The sequence below is a fragment of the Varroa destructor genome, unplaced genomic scaffold, assembly GCF_002443255.2.
Source record: "Varroa destructor unplaced genomic scaffold, Vdes_3.0 BEIS01000006.1, whole genome shotgun sequence".
Classification (NCBI taxonomy): Eukaryota; Metazoa; Arthropoda; class Arachnida; order Mesostigmata; family Varroidae; genus Varroa; species Varroa destructor.
The window spans coordinates 16,530,454-16,554,717 of NW_019211459.1; the positions used below are offsets into that span (position 1 = coordinate 16,530,454).

General features: G+C 40.6%; 1 protein-coding gene and 1 long non-coding RNA gene across 7 annotated transcripts; one reads left to right on the forward strand and one right to left on the reverse strand.

Moving 5' to 3' along the window:
• Window positions 1-50: 50 nt before the first annotated feature.
• On the reverse strand, window positions 51-22,781 carry hob (bridge-like lipid transfer protein family member hobbit). Of its 5 annotated transcripts, XM_022810459.2 has the most exons (39): window positions 22,022-22,777; window positions 18,481-18,613; window positions 18,068-18,361; window positions 17,293-17,487; window positions 16,858-17,169; window positions 16,318-16,643; window positions 15,701-15,924; window positions 15,437-15,534; window positions 15,051-15,267; window positions 14,605-14,858; window positions 14,303-14,398; window positions 13,985-14,116; window positions 13,449-13,720; window positions 12,604-12,961; window positions 12,072-12,250; window positions 11,727-11,903; window positions 11,382-11,529; window positions 11,046-11,248; window positions 10,752-10,856; window positions 10,056-10,571; window positions 9,527-9,796; window positions 9,221-9,253; window positions 8,214-8,318; window positions 7,813-7,927; window positions 7,404-7,550; window positions 6,918-7,050; window positions 6,546-6,670; window positions 5,811-6,038; window positions 5,272-5,505; window positions 5,006-5,086; window positions 4,426-4,604; window positions 3,993-4,179; window positions 3,625-3,800; window positions 3,175-3,238; window positions 2,792-3,029; window positions 2,425-2,492; window positions 1,930-2,039; window positions 1,101-1,449; window positions 51-796 (listed from the first exon to the last, which is right to left on the reverse strand). In XM_022810459.2, exons 1-39 carry the CDS (start codon window positions 22,093-22,095, stop codon window positions 752-754), a joined length of 7,200 nt encoding a protein of 2,399 aa, XP_022666194.1. In that variant the 5' UTR covers window positions 22,096-22,777; the 3' UTR covers window positions 51-751. The 5 variants fall into 5 exon arrangements, with proteins under 5 accessions (XP_022666194.1, XP_022666195.1, XP_022666198.1 ...); XM_022810460.2 differs by lacking the exon at window positions 9,221-9,253; XM_022810462.2 differs by lacking the exons at window positions 51-796; window positions 1,101-1,449 and having other exon boundaries at window positions 2,017-2,156; window positions 22,022-22,781.
• On the forward strand, window positions 11,118-14,957 carry LOC147754924 (uncharacterized). 2 transcript variants are annotated; one of them, XR_015330371.1, is made up of 3 exons: window positions 11,118-11,253; window positions 14,293-14,447; window positions 14,625-14,957. It is a non-coding gene; the product is annotated as an uncharacterized LOC147754924 (long non-coding RNA). The 2 variants fall into 2 exon arrangements; XR_015330370.1 differs by having other exon boundaries at window positions 11,123-11,257.
• Window positions 22,782-24,264: the final 1,483 nt, after the last annotated feature.

The window sequence follows — 24,264 nt, forward strand, 5'->3', positions numbered from 1 at the left end:
AGTAGTAAAGCAAACAGATGTGTCTATCTAAGGCAAAAACAATGCAGCCATTAATGATTGTGATCTTTCTTTGTTTGTTTTATTATCATAATACCGTGCAATTGATCTACACATTAATGTGCTCATCCATATATATCACCACAGTCGGTGCTCTATAATATTAAATTAGTTTCGAGGATGCTTTATATGGCAACACGCTAATAAATAGAGTGCAACATCTCGCCTATAGTGTACTATCATATATAAGAACAAACGTGCCCTTTTATCTCAACTATTCTTCCTTATCTTCAACTCTCAAACAATCACATTAATCTATTGATTACAGGTTAACAGCCGTTGGTCTCATCGCTTCATTGCGACTAAATCGAGTTACGTCGATTACGTGAACATCTGCAAGAAATGTCTTACTGAAGATCGGCTTGTTTATGTGTCAATCGCATCTGATCAGGCTGCCTTACACTTGGAATTGGTAAAAGGCGTAATATTACTCCATTCCTATAATAATCGTTCCTATCGCTAAAAGGCATCTATAATACAGGAGCAAATCTATGCAGAGACGTCCACGTGCTGTGGCGGCACCTCGGTGAATATCTTCTATCCAAATTTGCAGCTCATCATCTGTGTGTGGTGATACTATTCAACAACGAAAAACCTTATAGGTCAACCACTCTTGATTATCTCCCGCTTCTGCTAACTTGTCATATTGAGTTAGACGCTTTTGGTTTCTCTGTCAAATCTCGGTCCATGATGATCACTTAAAGAATCCACGTTTATCTTTTTTCACCTCCCCTTGACCCTGTAGGTAGAAGGAAAACAAAAGTTTTTTGCCACCTGTTTGCGTAGACATATTAGCATCAATTTGAAAATATTTTACAATTGGTGCTGTATTCAAAAGGACACAATTTGAGACCCAACAAACACTACGATTTAAATTAAGACCGATGAAAGGCACGGATGACTCACACGAAGCAAGATAAGAACTATATTTACTAAGACGAGTATCAAACGCTAGATCGACAGACGACATATCAAACGGTAGACGAAATGTTGGTAACATGAAGCCGGAATCATTTCTGTTTACTTGGAGCTTCGTCACTTACCATGGTCCCAAAGAGTAAGAGACGGGCCTGCTCCTCGCTTGTCTCACTTCTAACCTCGAGCTTACTGCTGCCAGCGCCTCCCGATCCGGCTATACCCGATCCACCGGCGCCTTCTGCGTTTCCAACGGGGAGCGGTATCGAGGCAGTCGTCGTAGTGGTCGACTTAATTTGGAGTTTCTGCTTAATGGCCTGTGACAAAAGGGCGGTTTTGGCCGTATTTCTGATTATAATGATCAGGTCAAGCCAGCGGCAGGTTCGGTTGTGCAGTTCGATGGTTGGAAGAACGAGCGAATAGTCGATCAAGTCACGAATAAAGTCTTTCTTATCCTTTTCGCCCTTGTAGCTTAGACTGTTTGAGAATAATCGAACCGAACACGGATTAGTGGGGGCATAAGACGTATTCGCAACAATTAGTACAGGCAACTTAATACGGTCTACTCCAACTCTACAGTATAAGTAATGCTGTACATGTGTGTTAGACCTATGAAGAATGTAAAAAAATGTGGCCAAAATTGTAACTGCATGCATGTCAAAGCGTAGAGAGATGTGTGAAAAAGTTGTTAAAATACGATTATGTGGTTACGTAAAATTAATGTACTAGGAAATGTTTCAATGTAACAATTAGGCGCAGTTCTTATAGATAATTTTATACGCTCCATGTTTTTATTGAACCCCAAAGCCGAAAAACTTTAAAATATTAAAGTCGTAAAATATATTAAGCGTCAGCCATTATAGGTCTCGAAAGAATAACCCATAACGCAGATTTAAAAACAATTTACCAAAAGCACGTTAACCAGACGTTCGTCGGTCGAGAAGCTGTTCTACTTACCGCATCGGCACTTCAGGTATCTTGATATAAAGGAAGGTTTGATTGTTGGCCGCGCGTTCCTTCATCTTTTCAATGTCGTCGTGACCCATTGGGTTATTCCGTTCAACTTGCTAATAAACAGATGTACGTGTGAACGTTAATGATCATCCATGCGACAAGGTGAATCTATAGAAACACTGCGTTAAGCCAGCAACCTTAGTCCTTGTCCATGACAGTGTAATGGCAACCTAGCTTCGAATCGCAACAAGACATTCTTCTAATGAAATGTTAATGTAGTGTATCGGGTGTCCAATTCGAGATGCTTATTTATTTAAGCCAAGAATCCCCAAAGGTAGACAGATAAATGAAGCAACAAAAAAATGAATGGGTTTAAAATTTTTAGTATCGTACAAACCGGACGCATTTATACAATATCATACTGTTCGTATTTGCTAGCAAGTGTAAAATCGCAAAAAAACAGTGTGGCATTCAAAACTATTCTAATACACAGCGTACCTTGCGACCTCGCTTTCGAGTATTTTCTTTGGGAGGCACAGCAGATTCGTCGCCATCCACCGCTTTTTCTGTAAAAAAAAAAAGCAAGAGATAACAAATTTACTGCAACTGACTGTTAATTAAGCCCAGCTCCTAGGCCAACGTTGAGCCTTAAAAAAAATGTGCTCAATTTATAATTAGAATTCTGCTTTTGCTTTCAAGCCACATTATATAAACTATATTTAATCTGTTATTTTAGAGGTCATCTCACGGGGGTCCACGAAATGATTTGTTTAGCTTAGAAGAAGGATAGGTCCCGCTTGTTACAAAACACATAAATGTCTTAGATATTTATACATTCAGTACTAGTGTAGTCTCTAATACCAACCAGCCTCCTTTCTTGAGAAAAAAAAAGTAAGCAGACGCCGTGTCAATGTCGATGTCAAGCAGATGGATATAGGCACAATATTAACTTCAAGGTGCTCCTTTACTGAAATACCGCCAACGGGTGCCCGGACACGACAAAATATCCGCAAGGCCCTTTGCCGCTCCACCGGAACATGCGACGGCGCTTCCGTTGGTTGCAGAACGTCCCGATAAACATCGTTCGGGGTTTCATTTGTCACCTAATAAAAAGGAAACGCTGCCAAGTTATCGGTCGGTGGCAGAATCATCCCAGTAATACTTTGGTAATTTGGGTGTTCACGAGTTGAGGAAGCTTAACCCAGTTCTAAAATTATACTTGGTGGGAACCCAAGACGAGCAACTAACCTTGATGTTGCCAAGCTCCAATAAATGCTCGACGGAGTCATTGGACTTTGTAGTTCTGGAATAGCTAAAAAAAAACAACATAACACTCTTATTGTGATATTGGCGATAACGACATTAGAGAAAAACGTCTCATTTATCCGCGACAAATGGGAAATAGTCTGAGTGCCTCAACGAAGTAATCAGAAACTATCGAATATCCTCCTAAACTGCAGACACATGATATAATCGTGAAAAAAAAAAGTTATCTCAACGTTACAACATGCTTAGATTAAAAACAAACAACAGAGTACTACGATGATTTACAATGACTTTTCATAAGACGGATTTTACGTCTATTATGGTTTTCGATTTTCATTAACGATCTCCTCTTGTTAAGAATATCAGAATTTTATCTAGTCATTATATGCAATAACCATCGACTAGGCATGTATATATACGTAATCAACTTACAGGAAATTGCTTAATACGAGTTCAGCAATACCAAGTTGCCCGTCTTCATCAGTAAGCTTCCAAAGAGCGTGTTTAAATGACACCTCGCTGCGCCGAACAGTCGAGATTTTCGAATGTTCGAGATGTTGACGTTGCGATTTCCAGGCAGCAACTTGTGTTTCGCGGTAGCAATTTACCTGCAATAATATGAAATCAAAGAAGATAAAAAAAAAACCATTCGTCATAGAAAGGACGAAATGCCGTTGCGTGATACTTGGTGCAAAAAGAAATATTGCACCATTTCTTTAAGCTATCATCCCCATATCATTTCTTTAAGCTACGTTCCCACAAACACATACAATAATTGTCAAATATATAGTAGGACTTACCATAAGGGTGAGATCTTCACTAGTTGCGTGTAGCTGCTTCTTCTTAACGAGAATATCCCGTTCGAGAGTGGCAAGTCTTTCGCGCAGCTCTTCTTCGTTGGGCCCAGTTAAATCCTCGCTGTTCTCAAGTCGTCGTTGGGTTGCATAGGCCATTTTTTCAAGTTCTTTGTGAATAGCGATGAGTTCTCTACAATTGTATGATACTAATCTTATGGACATATCGTTGGTTGTCAACTGTTATGCTTTTTGGGAAATAACTTTTTACTTTCTTTAAGTACGGTATCAACTTTTTGTCACCGTTCATAGCATTCTAATGCTACTGGACAGAATTCGCTTTGAACAGCAGATGACCAGTAGTATTTGCCAGCCAACAATTAGTTTTCGTGATCGAATACATCTTAATAGACATTTTACTGTGCTTTCTGATACGTACCTCGCTTTGTTCTGTAAACTGATGATCGGACCCCTCTGATCCTTGTCTTGCTCCAACTGAAGCTCAAAACGCATGCTTTGTAGACGTTGGTTGGCTTCTTTGCGACGCGGTTCAACGTATAGGAGCAGATTGTTAACGAGATCAAGGATCATCGAGTACTGCAGAGGGTTCGTACATACCTATGTTGGTCAATACAACGAAACAGTATGAGTGAGTACAGTTGAAAATACCGTCATTAGATATATATACCTGTCTTTCTTTAAACAGATTGTGTGATATGTGTCGTTTGCGGAGCCTGAAGTGGCAATTCCTGGTTTGCTTTGGCCGAAGGCTTGGCCGTTTAAGTCAGCCCATCGATGTCACTAATTACTTAGACACTGATTTCCTTTAAATCGTTATAAACGTTCCTATTGGCATGACTTTTGCCTGTCTATATTCTGCCAAATTTAAATTTAGTATTTGCTTTAAATGAAAACTTAATTGCTATATCATTTGTTAAAATTAGGTAAATATTTTACGTCAGCGTTAAAGTTATATCGGATACAAACGAAGGATTCAACTAAATATCATTTCCACCTACCTGCAGGTCGTGGTGAATCAATGTAAATGAATCCACAGCCACTTCATGCTCCCAAGGGTCGTCTGGATCTTTCTCATCCGGCTACAAACGTTACAGACGAATAGCATAAGAAGCAACTATATTTTTAAAACCAAAAGGATCTGACATAGTCAAAATATCGTAGAACATATATCGTCTACATTTATATCTTGCACAGTTGGTCGCTTGTATTTTGGTGAAGGACTAAAAGCGACCATGGCCATTGTTCGCTTTCTGCTGATACTCACAAGAGGTGGGACTTCGTTTAGAGTAGCCGGATCGATTCCCTGTTCTCCAAACGATGCATAGAAAAACTGACATCCGCATCGCGAAATGATTCTTTGAAGTTGGGCTTGACGCGCCGGTGTACCCTCTCCGTTCGAGGCACACCCGCCTGCGCCCACATCGGAGGACACCACGCCACCTACACTGTGGCCCGAACCAACCATATCCGCATAGTCGGTAATGTCCGTATCTAGAGCCTGAAATTTCCATTAGAGCGATTAAATATACACGTAGACTATGCCGGGTTTTGCTTCTGTTGTATTTTCAAGACATTGATATGTATAGAAAATTTACAATAGTCACATTTCCATAAACATGCTCCCATATGTTTGCAGAAGATATCTATCAATCCATAATAGAAAGGAAAGAGACCCCTGATTGAACGTTCGATGTGCCTAGATATATATATATATATATATATATATATATATATATATATATATATATATAGCTTAAGCGCTTGCGTGATTAGTTTAAATACTCCAGAAATCCTTAATCGTACTTCAATATGCTCTGTCGTCAACCACTGAACATCGTCATCGCTGTTTGCTGCCGTGGTCGTATTCTCGACGGTTGCATAGTATTGCATGCAGTCGAGAGTGCCTCTCCAGGTTGTCTTCGGCACTAAGTTGTTGTCTTTCCATACGGGCGCGTGTAATCGCTGAAGGATCTGCGCCTTCGCTGCACTCACAATAACATATCCTGGAGTATCGCATCCTCGCAACATCACCTGCCGACGTATGGAGTATCCTTAGTTTAGTACTATTGGTCTCCATAATGATGCAGTGATTCGAAAAAAATTCAAATTCGAAAAAAAAATCGAAGTATTTATTTTAAACTAAGACTAATCATTCAGTTCTAAACACTCTAGTATACACGGGTGCGCAGTAGTAAATCGCATCTAGTAAGATACGGTTAGGACGGTTTAGCGGGGATGCTTCGGCTAAAACAAAACACACTGAGTCAGCAAGATCGTGCCGAATCATCGGGCATTTTAATTGGGCTAGTATTACTAAATAAACTTGGTCCGACTAAATAACAACGGATTTGCTGCCCAGCTATCTATACTATTACATGTGACCGAGGGACAGGTTTAAATGCATGTAATTTGAAGCGCATTTCATATTGAATTCTTCATAATTTGTAATTGCATCGTCTCAAAAGTACCGAAAGGGGAGGTGTCGAATTTTCGAACATCGATACCACGATTTGGACAACTCATATTTAATAATCATACCTGTGAGTTACGTAACTCAATTAACCAGTTATGTGAGAGGACATCGTCCAATTGGCACTCCTTGACGCCTGTAAGGTTTACAGGTTCGGGTGTTTCCACAGACTCAGTAAATACAGCTTTGTGCTCTGCTGAAACAGTAATAAAATTGTAATACGTACACACATTAAGGCTTTAATCATTACATATTCTACCGAATGGTTTTCGGCATAATCCTATTCTTAGAAGCCGCAAAAAAAGCGTTCTGGATAATTACGAAAGAAAGCGGAACAATTGCGAAAACGAACAGTCGCCAAAGCTACATCGGCCCCTTTCTACACTGTTCCGTTTCACCAGCTCATGTAACACTCGTCAACAATAATTGTAGCAACGTGCCTGATTCAGCAATGAGTTTTTCGAGCATAGAAAACGCCTTTGACGAAGCTCCTCTGCTGCTGCTACTCGCACTTGTCATTCCGGTTCCCTGGCCAATGTTAGCAGCACTAGGAGTTTGTGATGGAGACGACACCTGTAGAACGTATATTTCATCATGGCGAAGCTTCTAAGAGCAAATACAGGCATTCCTATATTCAATACAATCATTGGTTGAAACAATTTTACTCCGAAGAAATACGACTACGGCAAAAACAAGGCTTGTGAGCCCTAAGATATGACTGACAGACATGGGTAAATTAAGTGTAGTGCAACAACTTGAAAAGTAAAAAATCAAGTCTCGAGGTGTATCCGCCTTCCTTTGATGATTATATTATGGCCGCTTCGTCAAGTCCATCCGATCGAGAGTTAGGTCCAGTTCGCCGTTTTCGAAGGACTAAGCCTAGTATATCATTTTGGTCACTGGTAGGCTTTGCAAAACGATCTTACCTTTCTATTTCCCTGCCCTTTGTTGGTTTGCTCTATTTTGAAAGGCTTTAACGCTTCGTTCGTCATGTTCCGCCGTAAATTGACGGCGTTAATAAAGGCATCGAATAGGCCAAAGACCACGTCCCGGTTGTGTTTTGTCCATGCGCCCTTAATCAGACAGGATAAAGCATACAGCAGGTCAGACAATGTTGTGCTGGTCGGATTTTTATGTGAGTTGCAAATCGTATCTGGTCGACAAAGGTCATCTTCATTTGGTGCTGGCTTCAACGAATCGCAACAAAGCTACAACATAAAAAGCGCCGACGCTTACTCCTGTAAATTCTCTAACAATCGCTTTTGTTATATCAGTAGCCCAAACGAAGGTCAAGGATCTAAGTTTACTAATACTTCCTCATGGGTGTATCTTTACCTTGAGACCGTGTACGGCTAATCGGTGTAACGGAGTTTCGTCGTCGCCCAATTCGGGCATATTATGGAGCTTTGTCTCGCGGCCATACGACACGCAGGACACGCTGAGAAAATACCTGAGGCAAGACATATGCAGTCAATCATAAAAACAGTACTACCGCTAAGACTGCTTGTGCACCACAAGGTATCGAAGTGTGAACGTAATAAATGAACGTCTGTTTATAATGTTTCGCGTAACTCCTACAATATTTATATTAGACAGCTGCGTGCGAGTAATGAATAATAAGAAGTTAACGAGCAACTACTCTATGGACGTGTATGAAATTTCTGTATATTAATGGGTAGCTCAGAGATCTTCATTCTTTCGTCAACCGCCACCTCGTATTAGACTTGTTAACAAACCTTTTGAGGGCCTCTTGCTCTTCATTCTCAGTGTGGTAGAGCCAAATGTGCGAACTATCGCTCAGTTCACAGTTCATGTAGAAGGTGCTCCAACTTGGTTTGTGTCTGGTGTGTAGATATAATATTATTCACGCAGTAACAGTAGTTTATGAAAGAAAATGTGCAGAACAAATCCGAATTTAGTTAGGAACGATCTCTACGCAGGATAAAAGTCATAACCGAAATGCAGTTGACGAGAAATATGCAAACAAAATATAGAAATATTGCTCTACCGTACATCATATATGTATGGGTATTTCTCGAGCATTAGAAAAGCAATTCTGGTGGCACAAAAAGGGTACATTCAGTTACGATATAAGAACATTCGTCATAGCTATATCGAAGTTACAAACGCAAAGCAACTGCACAGAAGACCGCTATAGTCAATATATAAGTTACTTTTAAAAGCCTTTAATATCACCACATGCACTGGGCGGGTATTTTTCTTATGTGTCTACTACAATCGCGACTGTACTAACCGCTAAAACGGTAAGTTATCTCTGGCTAAAAATTCATCAACGGTTTAGATAAATAGGTTGTAGACGCTTCCTATGCAGCATAATATTAGCTAGCTAAAATGATTAATAACTTGAGCTGCGAATAGGAACTAGCACTTGGCATTGGCGAGCTCGCTTGAAATAATTCAGTTACTATCCAGAAATAACCAGTTTACTTAAAAGACATTGTATTTTTATTAAAATGCGCTTTTGAACCCGGTTTAGCTGAATGAAAAACGACCATGTTGTTGATAAACAATTTCTAGGAACAAGCTTTTTCGTTGCTTGCTTTCTGTGGCGCGAAAACACAAAGAGGAAAAGTCCACCATAACAGCAAAACGGAGCACTTAATGGCTGACACAAATGATGCGACTAGGATGAATGGCAAGCAAGTGAATCACAAATCAATACCAGAGATGAACCCATGACAGATAAATAGTACATAGCATTCCATTCTGCTCCATGGCTTACCTTACATTCTCAAATATGAACATATTTGATCCACTTTTGCAGCATGGGCAGAACCCTTGTGTTACAAACATGTATGAAAATGTTGAAATATAAACTATTCATAATAATTATATCAAGTGTTATCTGTGTGTATCTAAAAACAAAAATAAATCAGTCAAGATCTTAACACCATTCTTGTTGAAAAACGTGATGGCATGTAACATTTGTTACGGCTATGAGATGTTTAATTATAGTCAAAATCACGTTGAACGATAAATTGTATATATATATATATAAAGGGAGTGATTTAGAGAAGATGCAACATACCTGATCTGCTGAAAGTCATCACGTACTGCCAGCATGGTAAGGTGGTGCTCACAGCTGAGCTGAAAGCGACCGCTGTCGAGTTGAAATCCGGCATGTCGGGCCAGACTAGTCCAACACGACACCTGAAAGCGATGCAAAGAGATTATTGCGGTGGCGCTATGGAAGTGCCTGGACAGCCGGGTCTTACGTGGACGAGTATTCCCAAAGAGCTTTCCGCGTCGCGTGAGCCTGGACAGTCCCGTCACTATAATTTTGAAATTCTCCAACCATCTGCAAAAAGCATGAAATTCCAAAATGAAAAGTTCAAGTCACAGCCGGCATATGTTCCAGCACGCTTACTAAAATGGTAGAGGTATTGTTGCTTTGTATAGAGTTGTGCCAACATTCTACAGCCGAATGTCTAGCAGACACCGCGCTCAGACCTATCGCCTTGTACAGCCTTATAAAAAATGCTATAATTATTAACAGTTAGCCACAGGCAAAATCTATAGCCATCCGTCAAAATGGAAATTGATTCATGTGGCCAAACCTAATCGTGGCACTGTAAAGCTGAAGCCGTGGTGTATCAAGTTGTTCCTGTTGTTTTCCCTGTTGCTGTTGCACCTGCTGCTGAGGTCGTGTTTCACTATTATCGTCATTATTTCCGTTATTATCAACAGTGCGTCCGGTGCATAGTTCGCCACTTGCGCTTCTGCCCTTATCCTTGCTGACCTTTAGTTTGCCTTTCACCTGCGCCGATCCGTTTTGCGTGTCACCAACATTGCCGGAATGAATTGCAGATCCAACGGCCTGCTGCTGTTCCAGCTGCCTTTGGAGTTGCTGCTGCTGCTGCTGTGATGATTGTGAAGTGTGCGTAATACCTCGTTGGCTTCTGTTGCTGCATTTAGTCTCAAGTGAGATACTGACGTTGAGACTTGTCGAGCGGAAAGCTCGGTATGAATCATGACGTTGATGGATCGAGTATTCAGGTAGTTTGTCAGCGGCGCAAGGCATGACCGATTGATGATCGAAAGGGTTGCCGATGCAACGCCACGTCATCTTGACGCTATGGTAAGAGAAGGAACGTGTTAGTATTCGGGCTGCATTTAGTAACGTACATTACGATGTCTACTCATCATGAATGTAAGCCACTATTAAAACAAAGCAGCAGATCTTTTATTTAGTTTCTATTAGCAGACTATATACTCATAAAAAATAAATGTTAATCGATCTCTGTTATGCTTACGAGAGCTTGAGATTAGGAAAGTGCAATAGATGGCTTGCGTAATATCTGCTAGCTGTGTAGATCAGTTGATCAAGGTCTCCCTGACAGATGATTCGACCATTGTGCCTAAAACGGTGGTAATTTCAAGTTATATTAATGAAATTATATAACTTTACGAGCCTTATTTTGCAAAGAAGAACATTTATTTATAATCAGTACAGAATTGTACTGACTGCGCATATCATGAAATACTGTATGTAAACCCACAGATTTTTTTTATTTATTTTGATTAATGACCCGTTTTGAAATACTTGCCAGTAGACCATTGCATTGGTCCACGTTGTATCGAGCATTTCGGTGTTATTGTATGGATTGAGCGATGCATGCTGCAGGTACGAAAGTCGACGCCCGGACACAGTTAGCTTTCCGTGAAAGATCAGACGTGTCTTGTCCCACCAGGGCAACGGTGGTGACGGATCTGTCGACGGCTTGTTAATCAGGTCCAACGCCAAATTCACCTAAAGTACGTAAGTAATACAGGAGAACACCTTGTATGTAAATGAAAGATTTCTTTCTCGTACAACGTTCATATCGGCCTTGTCCATGCCGCGCTAAACGATATATATTTTAATAGACTTAATTTTTACTAACCTGAGCTAGTACAGGCTCCCAACAGCTGCCATATACCACCGTGAAGGTGTTCAGATCGAACGTCATATCATAAAATAGCTTAAGAGATGGCATATTTCGTTGAATTGAAACATTTCCAAACGGCGCCTCCAGTTCTATCGTGCACGTCCTGTTGTATAAAGGCAATATGCGATAAACAGAAACAAAGTAGTGCCCCATCGCAAACTATGGCTAAGCGATATATTCGTACCTTGGTAGTGACTTTGATTTAACGTTACTACAAAAGAAATTATCGTTCCTCACCAAAATCGTTTACGAATGTTACAAGGGTAGAGAAAGATAAATCAATGTTTACGCGATGTGTACCTTTTTGCTCGAGCAGTTCCTTCCTGTTCAGCTCCGACAAGCTTGCCAAACCAGAAAAAGTCGTCCACTTCGAGGAGTTTCCGAGGGAAGTCTCGGAGACGGCATTCGACGCTTTTGCAACTACCGCTTATCACACGGCACCAAAGCGTCGCAAACTCCATATCGTCCGGCAGAGGACTGGAATAAAAATATTACAAGGTTTATGCAACGTGCTTAACGTAATGAAGGTTGGCCTGTGAGCAGAAGATCGAGACACCTCTTATGTTACCTATGGACTGCTTAGCTTCCTGAACAAATAACATATCATTAGTTGCTTCATACTCTTTGAAGCCAGAATAATAATACCTATTGGGATTGAGGTGTTTAATAACTGCTACCACCCGTTCCTTTCCATGGAAACTTGGGTCCGCCATAGCTGAAAACTCAAGGTGCTTGAAGGTCCAGTGCACCAGTGATAGCTTAGAACTTTCGTAGAGCTGTCGTGACCGTTTAATGTATTGCTCGGAGTTCATTTTATCCAGGCCCTGCGAAAACCGAATACGATATAAGTAAACAATTTGTAAAATTACAGCATTTACCAGGAAATTGAATACTGAATTTTCCAGTATTGATATAAATCTATCTGAATTTCATAAGCCTCAAAATATCCCGTATATTTAGCCGGGTCATACAGCAAAGACAAGGGAAAACTGTGTTACTAGATTGATTTACCATAACGATCAGCAACGGCTTATCTAAAAATATGAAATTTCTTCCTGTCGTTCGCATAAGAGTTTATTCATTTTCAGAATGTCTATTCCATGTGACTTTACTCTGCGTAGTATCTAGACACTTCTCTTAATGATTTTGCCTGAATAGAAAGCGGCTAGTTACGCACCTGATAAAGTTCCGCGATAGTAGCTTCTGAGATAAGTATATTGGTTCTGCGAAGTTTGTCAATTTTTTGGTCGAGTGTCTGGCGTCGTTTGCAACTTTCGAAATATTCGTCCTCAAGCAGCTGATAGTTTTGGCGAAGTTTTACTTCAAATGGATCATCTTGAATTTCGAACGAGACACTTTTTGCCCGCACAGTCAAATCGGCTGGCAGTGGAGATTCGGTGGTAAATGGTACACGTTTCTTGCCGTGAACTAGTCTCATCCATTTGAAACAGAGGATAAAATCTTCACTAAAAGCCTCCGCGAAGTTGTAGTCGTGCGGGAACTCCACACCAATATGTCCAAATGACAGCAGCCATCTACGACAGAGCCGAACAGGTATCGGATCAAGTTAAATGCTCTGTGCTAACTATACATAACCCTTGCGCATCGACTGGACAGAATTGTTCAGACGTCCTTCATCGTTTTGCTCCTGGTACTACAAACTGCACTAGTAGCTTGTCAATTAATCACATTTCACTATGTAGACTTAAGTTATTAACGTAAACAGGCTGTCTGAGCACGACATTGATTCCACAAATGAGGATAGATAGCTATCAGTCCCACCATCGTTGTATCGAGATTGAAAAGGACTAAAGATACCTTACAGAGCCACATTTTTTCCTTATGGCGATGTGAGTTGTTGATTTTATCCTAAAATTACCAAATTTCAGTCCTCAATACAACTCGTATAGTCAGTGGATTTCGGCAGTTAAAACATGTGCCTTCTGCGGCACTTCTACGAATTCGTAAACGAAAAAAAAAATAATAATCATACGCTTTTAGTATCGATAGATAGAAATATACCGTCGATTTGCTTCCTGTTCGACCGCACCCGACGATTTGAAATGTCTTCGCAGTAACCTGCTCTCCTCATTAACGGGGCAGAGTGCGTACTCAACTTTCTCAAACGTGAATATGTCGTGCTTATCAAAACGCCATATAAGTCGCTCACTGCTGATGCGAGCCTCGCGAGGTCGACGCTTCCACACGAAGTCGTGTGCAACAAGAAACATCGAGTGGCGTTCGCTCAGGCGAAACTCTAGCACCGAGTCACCGCAGAAAATCAACTTGAAGCCCTGGTCAAAAGATCCAACAAATTTATCAGCCCAATAGCTATTACCGAAGAGAAACATGTATGCTTTAAGCTGAGGATTGTTTATGAGACAAATAGCTATTAATGTAATCTGCTGTGTAACTCTGAAGATTTTCTTCGCAGAGGGCTTTGCATTAATGCAATTATTAACCATAACAAGTAACATCTCCTATTGTTGTAATAAATGTATCCAAAATAACAATGTCTTAACAGCTAAATCTATGTAGCAATAAGGTAAGATACCCACTCTGGCCTTAGGCGGATCGGTTGATGCGGTACTCGAGGTTGACTCACCGGACGATTTAAATATGACGCGAGTGTCATCAATGAGAGTGATCACGTGCAAGTACGCTGTCGTCGTCCACCATAAGCGCGACATCTGAATGATTCAAACAATACCGGGCTAGATACGTCAATATTCATTCGGTCAAATGAATCTTTAACGCCTTATTTGCGGCGTATTTGGCCATCTTCGAAATACGTTGCTGTCCTTGTGATGCCCGTTCTAGTTAGGTAAAAGAAAGGAAAAGACCAAATTACTATTTCGAATTAAAGGAAAACTCACCTCAGCGAACTCTATCGAAGTCTCCTCGGGTCTGCATCGTAATGTCATGGTCTTCACGTAGGCGGAGCAATTTGACATTAACTTGGCAGGAACCACCTACACAGAGCGAGTAGTCACAGAAAGCAACGACAAATAATCGGCAAAGGTATGATTTTTTTTGTCTTTTGAAAAGTGATCAAAAAAAGTTTCAGCACAGTCGCTTCAGTCCATCTAATACCCATTAAGCGATCCTTTCAGATGAATTTTTGACGCTGCTTTTATTAATATCCCTTTAAGTTCTGATACATCCACTTATCACTCACCTCGAATATTCCACCTTCAGGCTGAATCACCCTTAAAGCGCTCTCTTCTGCAACGAACTTGAAAGAACGACGATCGGCATTCATCCGTAATGTGTCCATTCGCAGAGCCACGTAATGTCCCACTGAGTTGAGGGCAAACAGATTCCCGTTGGTAACTGTCAGCTCGATCCCCAGCCGCTTCGTTGAAGTAGCCATCATTTGGCCATTTTCGGAACAGCCACCATTATCAGTGTTGGATTTCCCACATGTATTAGCTACAATATCGATTTGAACAGCATAAGGTTTACTAAATTATACTGAGTGGATACAAAATAAGAACATTAAATGAAGGAGCACAAACTGTTAAACATCAATGAGCCTAATTAGTGTATACACGTATTATATACGGGCAATGGAAAAGAAATTAACAATTTCCATTTAGTCTTTTAATCTAATTAAATACGCACCGTTTTCACTTTGAACGGACGCATTTGAGTCATGCCGTTTCCTACGCTCCCGTAAAAGTTCACGCAGAATATGGAGCAACTGTGGGGTCGTCTCGATGTGGATGTCGTTCATGGACCCCTCAAGATAAAACTCCTGCGATGTGTCACGAACCTGAAGGACGCACATGCCAAACGCAAGCGGCATGTTCCACGGATGTGACTTCTTTAACGTAGACGCCTAAATATGACAGAGAAAGTAGTAATAATGGTTACTCTGTATTTGAGAACAAAAAACAAATTTGTAAGGTCAGAGAACAACACCAGACGCGGAAATTGTTTAGTAAACATTTCGAGTTACTTCTAGAACTTCAAAGGATTATCAGGGATAGTGAAATACAAGAACGCACCTGGATTGTCGGGGGGAACGGACCAATCACGCAAACTCCTGTTGCCATCAAAAGCTCTGCTTGGGTCTCCCATTCACCACAAAGGTTGCGTTGGAGATCTGCAAAGGGATATCCGTTATTCAATAATTAGTCCATAGATTTTTCAACCTGCTTGTTTTAAGCGAAGTTAGACTTGCAACTGGATGCGTTTTTCACACAATTTCTATGAGTCTAATCTTATATAACTTGTTTTTTGAGTAACACAGTGACTGTAAAAGGACTTACCGAGCTCAACGGTAAACCGCGATACACCAGCATTAAGTTTGCGTACGCGAATCTGCGGTCCTGAAGGTTGCTCAGAGCTAGCGCTGTTCGGAGAACTTGGCGTGAGCGAAGTCACCAGATCCGTCACCTGAAGCGAGGCGTTTATTGTTCGAAAAAGACCATCTTCCGCTATAACGTTAAGCTGGCTCGAACCCTTCATCGGAATCTCGTCAGTCGTCTTCCATCTGAAATCATTACATAACAAGCGTTCCTCATTTTTTGAACTAGGAAATGCACTGGCAACGACACTAAGCGAACTCGACTTATCATATGCGAAGCTCAAATGTTTATCTACGCAGGAGGACCGTATAATAGCCGCGGTAAAAAAGCTTGGTAGGTACAGCCAGGCCTGTCGGAGATATGAAGCGATATCAGTTGTTTTGATGTGCTATGGCCAACCCTTCATCGTTCGCTTGTATGCTGATGTAGTAGGCAAAAATAATTGATATTCAAGTCGACTATCTATTGAAGCACGTGAATCTGACGAACGTTCTAATGTTTTAGTAGCTTGCTGTCTCAAAACAACCATTATCTAAGGTAATACTTTGTTGGTTTTGTTTGAATATGTATCAACGCACATAGTATAATTACTGTCAATGGTGTTGGCATCATGGCGAATACCGAAGCCGCTGTTTGTATTGGCTATTGCGCTTCCGGTACTGTCTTTATCGTAGGTAGAAGATGGCGGATGGCTTGGATTTATTCCTTGACCAATTTCTCCAACCTTCGCTATCCAGTAGTGCATTTCATCGCTATTGTAGTGCGTGTGGAGTGATTGCACCTTAAGAGCTACTGATAAATCGCAGTAGTTTTCCAGCGTTGTTTCCATTTCGGCTAATGCCAGACTCGCCAGCTGTGCTGTTTCCGCACTGAAGCGTGCTTCTTTCACACAAATATTACAGACCTGTACGAAGCAGAACAAAAAAATTGAAGAATCCAAGGATAACTAAATAGCGGTATTTTTGCTCTATCATCATAACTTTGTAGTTTCTGCACTCATAGGAAGAATAAATGTACGTTGGTAAGCTTCTTTCGTCGCCGAATTTCTCTACGTGGGACAAACAGATACGGATTTCGAGATTAAGACAGATGAAACTCAAGAGACACGCTTTACCTACCGCTCCGCTATCATTACAGAGTGAACCTGTGAAATGGACGAGTTCGAAAGATAATCCTGGTACCCAGTTATCTTTCATAACTTGAAAGCTGAGGGAATTCATTGAGAAATTGACTTTTCTAGGCAGGCGCAGCATGAAGCCACGCAGTCGGCCTCGACGCGATAATTGCGATTCCTCGTTCAGGGTACCGCCGTCCAAACCTGAAGCATCAGTTGACGACGCACGACGGCCGCCCCAATCGCCCAAATTATTTAACATCTTGTGCAGCTGAAGATTCTCACTGATCGTCAACACTGGATTGCGGATGTCAACCTGAAAATACATAGAAACAAAAAAAAAATATAACCTATATTCCGTTGCAGTGCTGCATTTGGTAGACGAAGACGAATACAACCACCTCCATATCCGTAACCTATTCAGAATCTCCTAACTTACTTCAAGCGACTTGAGCACGACAGGTTGTGAAAGCAGAATTGAGAGACGGCACTCAGCGTCAACACAAGCGTTCGCAAGGCACGTGTCCCGTTTTCTATCAGGCGGTTGGTGAAAAATCCGCAGAGCTGCCGACGACACTGACGCAGTTAGAGCGCAGGCCTCTTTGCCTTTCGAATAAGCGTTCAATGTTAATTCCTGTAGTTGATAAGCATGAATACACGAGTTAGGACTGTATATCACAACTTCATCTATTAGGCATGTAATTGCGAAGGGACTTTTAGAGATAAGTATAATTAGTGTTCAAAGGAAAAGGCAGCTGTCTTCTCGTATATCCAGTAGATGAAAAGTACAAATCGCGTTAAAACAAGCACTAATCTAGGACTAGTGACAGAGTAGTGTGTGAATTTAGATGGTACTTGTGTAGCCGGATAATTCTGGCCAAGGTATCATACTACTGTCTTAAATACCCAGGCATAGGACCCGGTGTCTAGAAAAGATGTACACATTATTTCCTTAATTTATTTATTATTTCCTTAAAAAATACAAATATCTAATAGATTTCGTTCGTATCATTCATTGAAACGAAAGCAACCGAGAACAAAATGGGCCAGTAAGAAACTAGAAATAGAAAACACTGGCAACCTAAAAAAACTGTCCAATCGAGCTACATATATGCCGTGCCGATGATAAACTGACAGACTGATCCTTACAGGGTACTTTATAGTGACAATATTTTATCTGCTTTTAATATAATAGTAGTCATAGTATTATCAACCTTAAAAGTGGTATGAACAAGAGAATCATTGCCGCCGTCCAGTCGCATAATATCTACGTTGTACAGATGAAGCGAGATGTTCTTAAGGGCTGTAACAAGCTTTGCTGGCAAGCGATTTCCACTTGCCCCGCCCACAGCGCCCTGTGCCGAACCCTGCGCCGTCTCATTTCCGCCCTCATCCTCGAGAAGTCCATCCAAACTGAGCTGCAGCCGAACGTCAGAGAAACAAACAGCTACCAGCGAGGAATACTCGTTGGAGAAAATGCAGGATGATATCCACAGTCGTTCAGCCTCCTGCAATCATATCAAGGAATGTAGGTAGAGTTTAGATGATTTTATTCAGCTGAATATTAACTAGGTAAATACGTTTCCTTTACTAAGTAGTCCTTTGAATTATATCGGAGAATACTCACGAACACTGTTCCATTTTTTAACTGTACATAAAGGTCCTGGACGGAGAAGAACTTGAAGAATTTGAGAGTGCCGATTCTCACTTTTACACTTAGCTTCCGTTGAATATAACGCGTAATCAAAAAAAGAGCTAGCCTGAAACAGATCAACAAAAAACAAGTATCACCTAGCTTATCATCATCATTATTAATAAAGCTTGGGAACAGTGATAGAGAAAGGCAGTGGGTACAGTAGAAGGAAATTAAAAAAGAATTAGCTTAAATTTACTGTACAGCTAGCTTCACTATTTCCAGTTTTGCGAGTCCGGTACTGAAGTCATTAGACAATGATTCAGACGGCTGGTCAACACCTTCTTGTACGAAACGGAGTGTGCCTGCATTCGGACTTGAACTTAGACCCCCTGTGTTCCTAAGTTTTTTAGGCAAACACGTTAACGCTGTACTCTCCCAGGACGAGCTTACTTGACGGCAAGCATTCGTAAAAAAATAACCTATGTTTACAAAAAACTTGCAAAACTAAAGTAGAAATTTACACAAAATGCGATCAAAATGTTTCAACTGAAGTCATTCGACGACAATTTGAAGGGCCGCGAAGGTACGACGTTATTGTGCCGAAATATATGGATTATATTCTAATTAGACAACCGTATTACACTTCAGAGTTGTTTTACAGCGTGCACTCTTTTCTAGAAAATGTATGCCATTAATATTAGTTTATTTAACTCATAAATATCAAAAACAATCGCGATAAATTGGCTTTGCCATCTTCGGACTGCCGAGAAATATGCACGGTTATATTAGAATTCCATTTGGCTAATAGCTCATGTTGGGAGAGAATTTCTACATTTGATCGTCAAAATTTGTCTGTCCTTTAATTGCCTAACTCTTGCCACTCGGCCTCGAAACACTACTTACAAACTATGTCATATGTCTATATATGTGTGTGTATGCATTTGTTTTTTGGGCTTGTATATTCAGTTTATTATTCACAAATCGCTTATAAATAGTGATATTTATTAGCCATTTATTAGACATAAATTTCATCATATTTAAGTTAACATTTATGTCTACGGCTTGTATAACAGCTGCGTATTACATCGAACGGTCCTGATCTCAGCGAAAGATAACTACTTCATCTATTGACGACATTTTTCCATTGTATCTTTGTGTCATTTAAATAGTGTACCTTTTACATTAACCACAAGAAGCGCAGATACACGTGTTAACATTATCCGGACTCTGGAATATCATATAATTCGCATTCAGCTCAGCATTGTATACACGCATGGTATTGCGGCAGGCAGTAGAGAATTGGCAAGTAATTTTTAAGGACTTTCAAGTGGCCCAGATGTGGCCACATCTGATGATTGGCCCAGTGCTTGCTGATGCCAGGCCAATCGTCAGATGTGGACGACCTAGCCTGGATCAATTAGGCATATCTTTCAACGTCGTAAACTTGTTAAAACCTGTAAACAGTTGGATAAGATCAAGCACTCTATGGAAAACTCCTCGAATTGCACGACCTTTCTTCGTCATGTCTGAAGTGTTCCCAAAAATTAACCTAAGTTCATTCAAACCAATAAGATAAATAAGAGGTGTGTACACGGTAACAATTTCTTCCATGAGGGTAGATGGCACGACTTCTGATTTGCCAAAACCAAAAAATCAGACTCACGATTACATGAAAACAACAATTCTATGGCTCGCAAACCCGGTTATTTTATAATTAGAGCTAATTAAGCTACTTATTAAAAAAACACTATTCAACGTTAAAGCAGAGTAAACAATGATTGACGGTCCACAAAAACCGATCTGAAACTGACTGTCAACAGAATCTCAGCTTTAGCACAAGTTCATCAAGCAATCCGGTGCTTATGATATCCATAACATATCCTAAATGGACGAAGATGGCGCGGCGGTAACGTGGACGCTCACCACTCTGGCGGGCCAGCTATTCCTAAATGTTCGATACTTAATAGACAGGTCTCGTAGAAAAAAAAGTTTCGATTAAGATTAATGCCTAAAACGCAGCTGTTCTATTTACAGCTCGCACCATATGATATCTCACAAAAAGAAAGCGTAGCCTGGCACTAACTCAAAGCCGTGTTGTCGAGAAGCTATTCCACTAGAAACTAACCCAGTAAAATTATCTCAGCAGAAACTACACTGACCTGGTATAAAATTCAGCTTTACAAAGTCAGCTAATACTTTTTCGTTTGTAATGTAATAATCGTCTAGTGATATCATATTTGAAATAAAATTTATAATGACAGAAGTATGTATTCGTCTGTACTGTTTTCAGTCAACGGAGAGACATCTTAAGAATGCCTACCAACGTATCATTGTTAAAGTCTATAAAAGGACGGGAGAATATAAAAAATTATCAAAAGCAAACATTTTACAACACTACGTACTATGATAAGTGAGCGGCTTCAAGTAATTCACACAAATCACATGTACTGCTAGGGAATGCGTCAGAGCTGACATGGGACAATACTGATTGTTGCCACCCAAACTACATTTTGTTCCCATCGGAAAGGCACCAACGGGTCCCATTAGGCTGGATACAGAGAGTTAAAAATACATATCTATATTCTACGTTAATGACTTCCAGCATATTCTGTATGAAGGCAACGCCAGAGAAACCTGGCATAAGCTAATTAGCCGAAACAATAGCGCAGCGACAGGAATTACATATTCATTTGATATACTTGTCGCCTTCACTATAAAATGCGGGTAATAACCCTCCTTCATATGATGTTGAATTCTAATCCATTTAAGTATATTAGATCAACATCATGTTTTGCATAGCTACTTAAGCTGTTCGGTATTAAGTCAGATGGCTGACCCACAGCACGGAACGAACTGATTCGAGCCTTCGCCAGCACTACGTCTAAGCCTCTATATTTCGAGTTTTACGTCCGGCAGCGCCGTTAGGATGATTTGACACGCCTAACACCCAGAAAAGTTACCCACTAAGTGACAAAGAGGCCGACATTTATCGGCAGAAACAAGACTGAAGACTGTCGTAGCATCTTTGTATTGGCCTATTGCGCAACACACTTGTGGCACACTACAAAACCGCATACATTAGTGAAGCTACCCAGCTCGTGTTTGTATATAAATGATGGTTAAGTTTTTGCACTCAAAACTTCGAATAAGATCCCTTCCGAGCCGGAAGCTGATCTTGTATCACGTGTCTGTGATTCGGTTTTCCGTGTCTTCACCGCAAGACACTCCAGCAGACGGGTGGTTCCTAGCACGAAATGAAGGGTGTCTATCCCCGGCTTTGAACCTAGACAACGTGTCCTTAAAATAAGCAAATAAATGCGTTACCCACTACAGTTCATATCACCCAAGCAAAACTAGCCGTGTACATCTTTTCTCTATCAATATCGTGATCTGTTTTGGGTTGGCACCAATAGCCCGCGTACATTCTAATCAAACATAATTTTTTGCGCGATCTGATGAAACTGCTTTTTATTCAGTAGCAAAAATCATTGTCTTATTATTTAATTAAAATCTCGATATTAGAAGTTCATACCTGTATAACAGAGCTCCGGCGCAGACGAGAAAAGTTACAAGTCCCGCTAGAAGTAGAATGCTTGCTAAAAGCATCTTTTTATTGGTGAATACGATGACGGTCTTAGGGTAGGTGGTTCTGTAGCGCCCACACACTAATTAAGTCGACACTTTTCCCACTTTAGAGGACACTCTTCAAACAGGAGGCGGCTTATGAAGCCACTTCCTAACTGCAGTTTCACGAAACATTCACATATCGTTTTAGATTACATCTACATCTGACCTGTGTCAGTCGGAGTATTCTAGTCACTTCACTTGGATCCATTCATTGAGAAGACATTCTAAAAAATGGTTGGACCGGCAAGCAGTCGCAGTTGATACTGAAAAATCTTCCAATGCAGAACCCAACAAAATAAAAATGGTGTAACAAACGAAAACCTATGCTGCCAACTATGCGAGAAAACACAGTTGTTTGCATCTAGTCGACCATCGCGAAAGACTCATAACTCACAACAAAGTCCCCGGAGCACCGCATAAGTCTCCGAGACTCTCGCTTCGACAGTGGAGTGGTGTTCTTGAGCGCCAAAATAACAGACACCTTTCGACAGCAGCACTGTAGTCAGCTGAGACAAGCGACCAACAATTAATCGTCACGTACTGCCCCAGCAGCTAGCAAGTTACCACCGGTAGCGTCTATTTATCTGAGCAATAGTGGGCAAATGCCAGTTAGCACAGTGACACCCACATGCGCAGCGATGCCAATGTGTGTGTTCTACAGCCTGGACTGCGCCATCTTTGCTTGTAAGAGAGGGTTTATCGTTTGCAGCCGCGAACTCCAAGCCGCGCCTATTACGAAATAACGCAAGTTAAGTAAGAATAGCGAAAATCATGAAGTTGCCATACCACTATAAGTGAACAAACAGGATGTATTGGAATTGAAAGTAATATAAACATCCTTTATGGATTCATGTACACATGTATACAAGTAATTCAAAGCATCGGGTGTCGCACATTTTTGTGTGTGATGGATGAAGGTTATATGTGAATTTTGCTGGCATGGACTAGCCGTATTGGTCTAACATTTTCGATATATATATTATAAGTGCTTCGACAATCTGTGTCGCCGCCCATTCGTGCCGTTAATCACGGAGATATATCTTTATATTTCAGGACCGCTTCATGGTTGTATAATACATTAAGGGTCGGTGGAGTAGCCACGTTGCTCTAGTTTAATCTTTCCGGAACTTTTTTTTCAGTGTTTAGTAGCGCTAACAGATCCCTAGGAGCAGGCGTATGCCGATCCGTAACTTTGTACAACTGAAATTCTAATTAAGTGAAGCGATGTTAAATTTTGTATTAAGATAGAAAATAAGTTCCTAACTGTTTTTTTTTACAATTGCAGTAGCAAGGGCCGTTGCTATCTAAAAATGCATTCTAGAGAAAAAATGCTAGGCGAATTTTGGGCATCTTAATATCAGATATTTCTAAATTTGCTTCAATTGTAGTTTACATATTCTTACACATTGTCTTGTTAAAGTTTGTAATAGCTTAATCGCCAAGTTGGTACTTGATGAAGTATTCATTTTAGGTGAGATATTCCAGACTTGACACAGATTGCAACGCATATACTTAACGGATATATTCTCTAAAATAATTAAGAGTCTCACGAAGTTTCGTTAAAAGGTTTGGCGTATATAACAGCCATAATCCCCTGCTTCTTCCTCCTAATTTTTATCTGGGCAGCCTGTCAGGTGCAGCGTCTTTCAAAGTTGGAAGTGACCCGATTCTCTGGACTGCGCTACAGCTAATGGTCTATTACCTGACGCGAGTTTTATTTTTCACAAAACTGTAAAGCTTCTCAAGAGAATCCGCGTACCGGTAAAATTGTACACGGTTCTTCTTTAATATTGTTCACTTACCGATTATACCTGTTACCTCATAACAGTTGTTTTCTGCAATGCCAAATATGAAAGTCTTCCGCAATGAATCGGAAAGGCCTGTGGCCATGAAAGGCCTACAATCACACTTTGTGCACAGGACAGTTTTTTGACGTTCCACATCACAATGTTCTGCGTGTCGAGTTGTGTTTTACATAACGCGATTCGAGCTATGCGTTTTCTCTGACCGGTCCCCATTGAGCACCTGAACGTCTACTACAGTGATATTATGTCATGATTCACATTTATCATCGAAAATTTCTACAATAAGCGTTTTATTGTTATCATAAAGCTCTTTTCGATATGGCTATGTTTAAAAAAAATTATC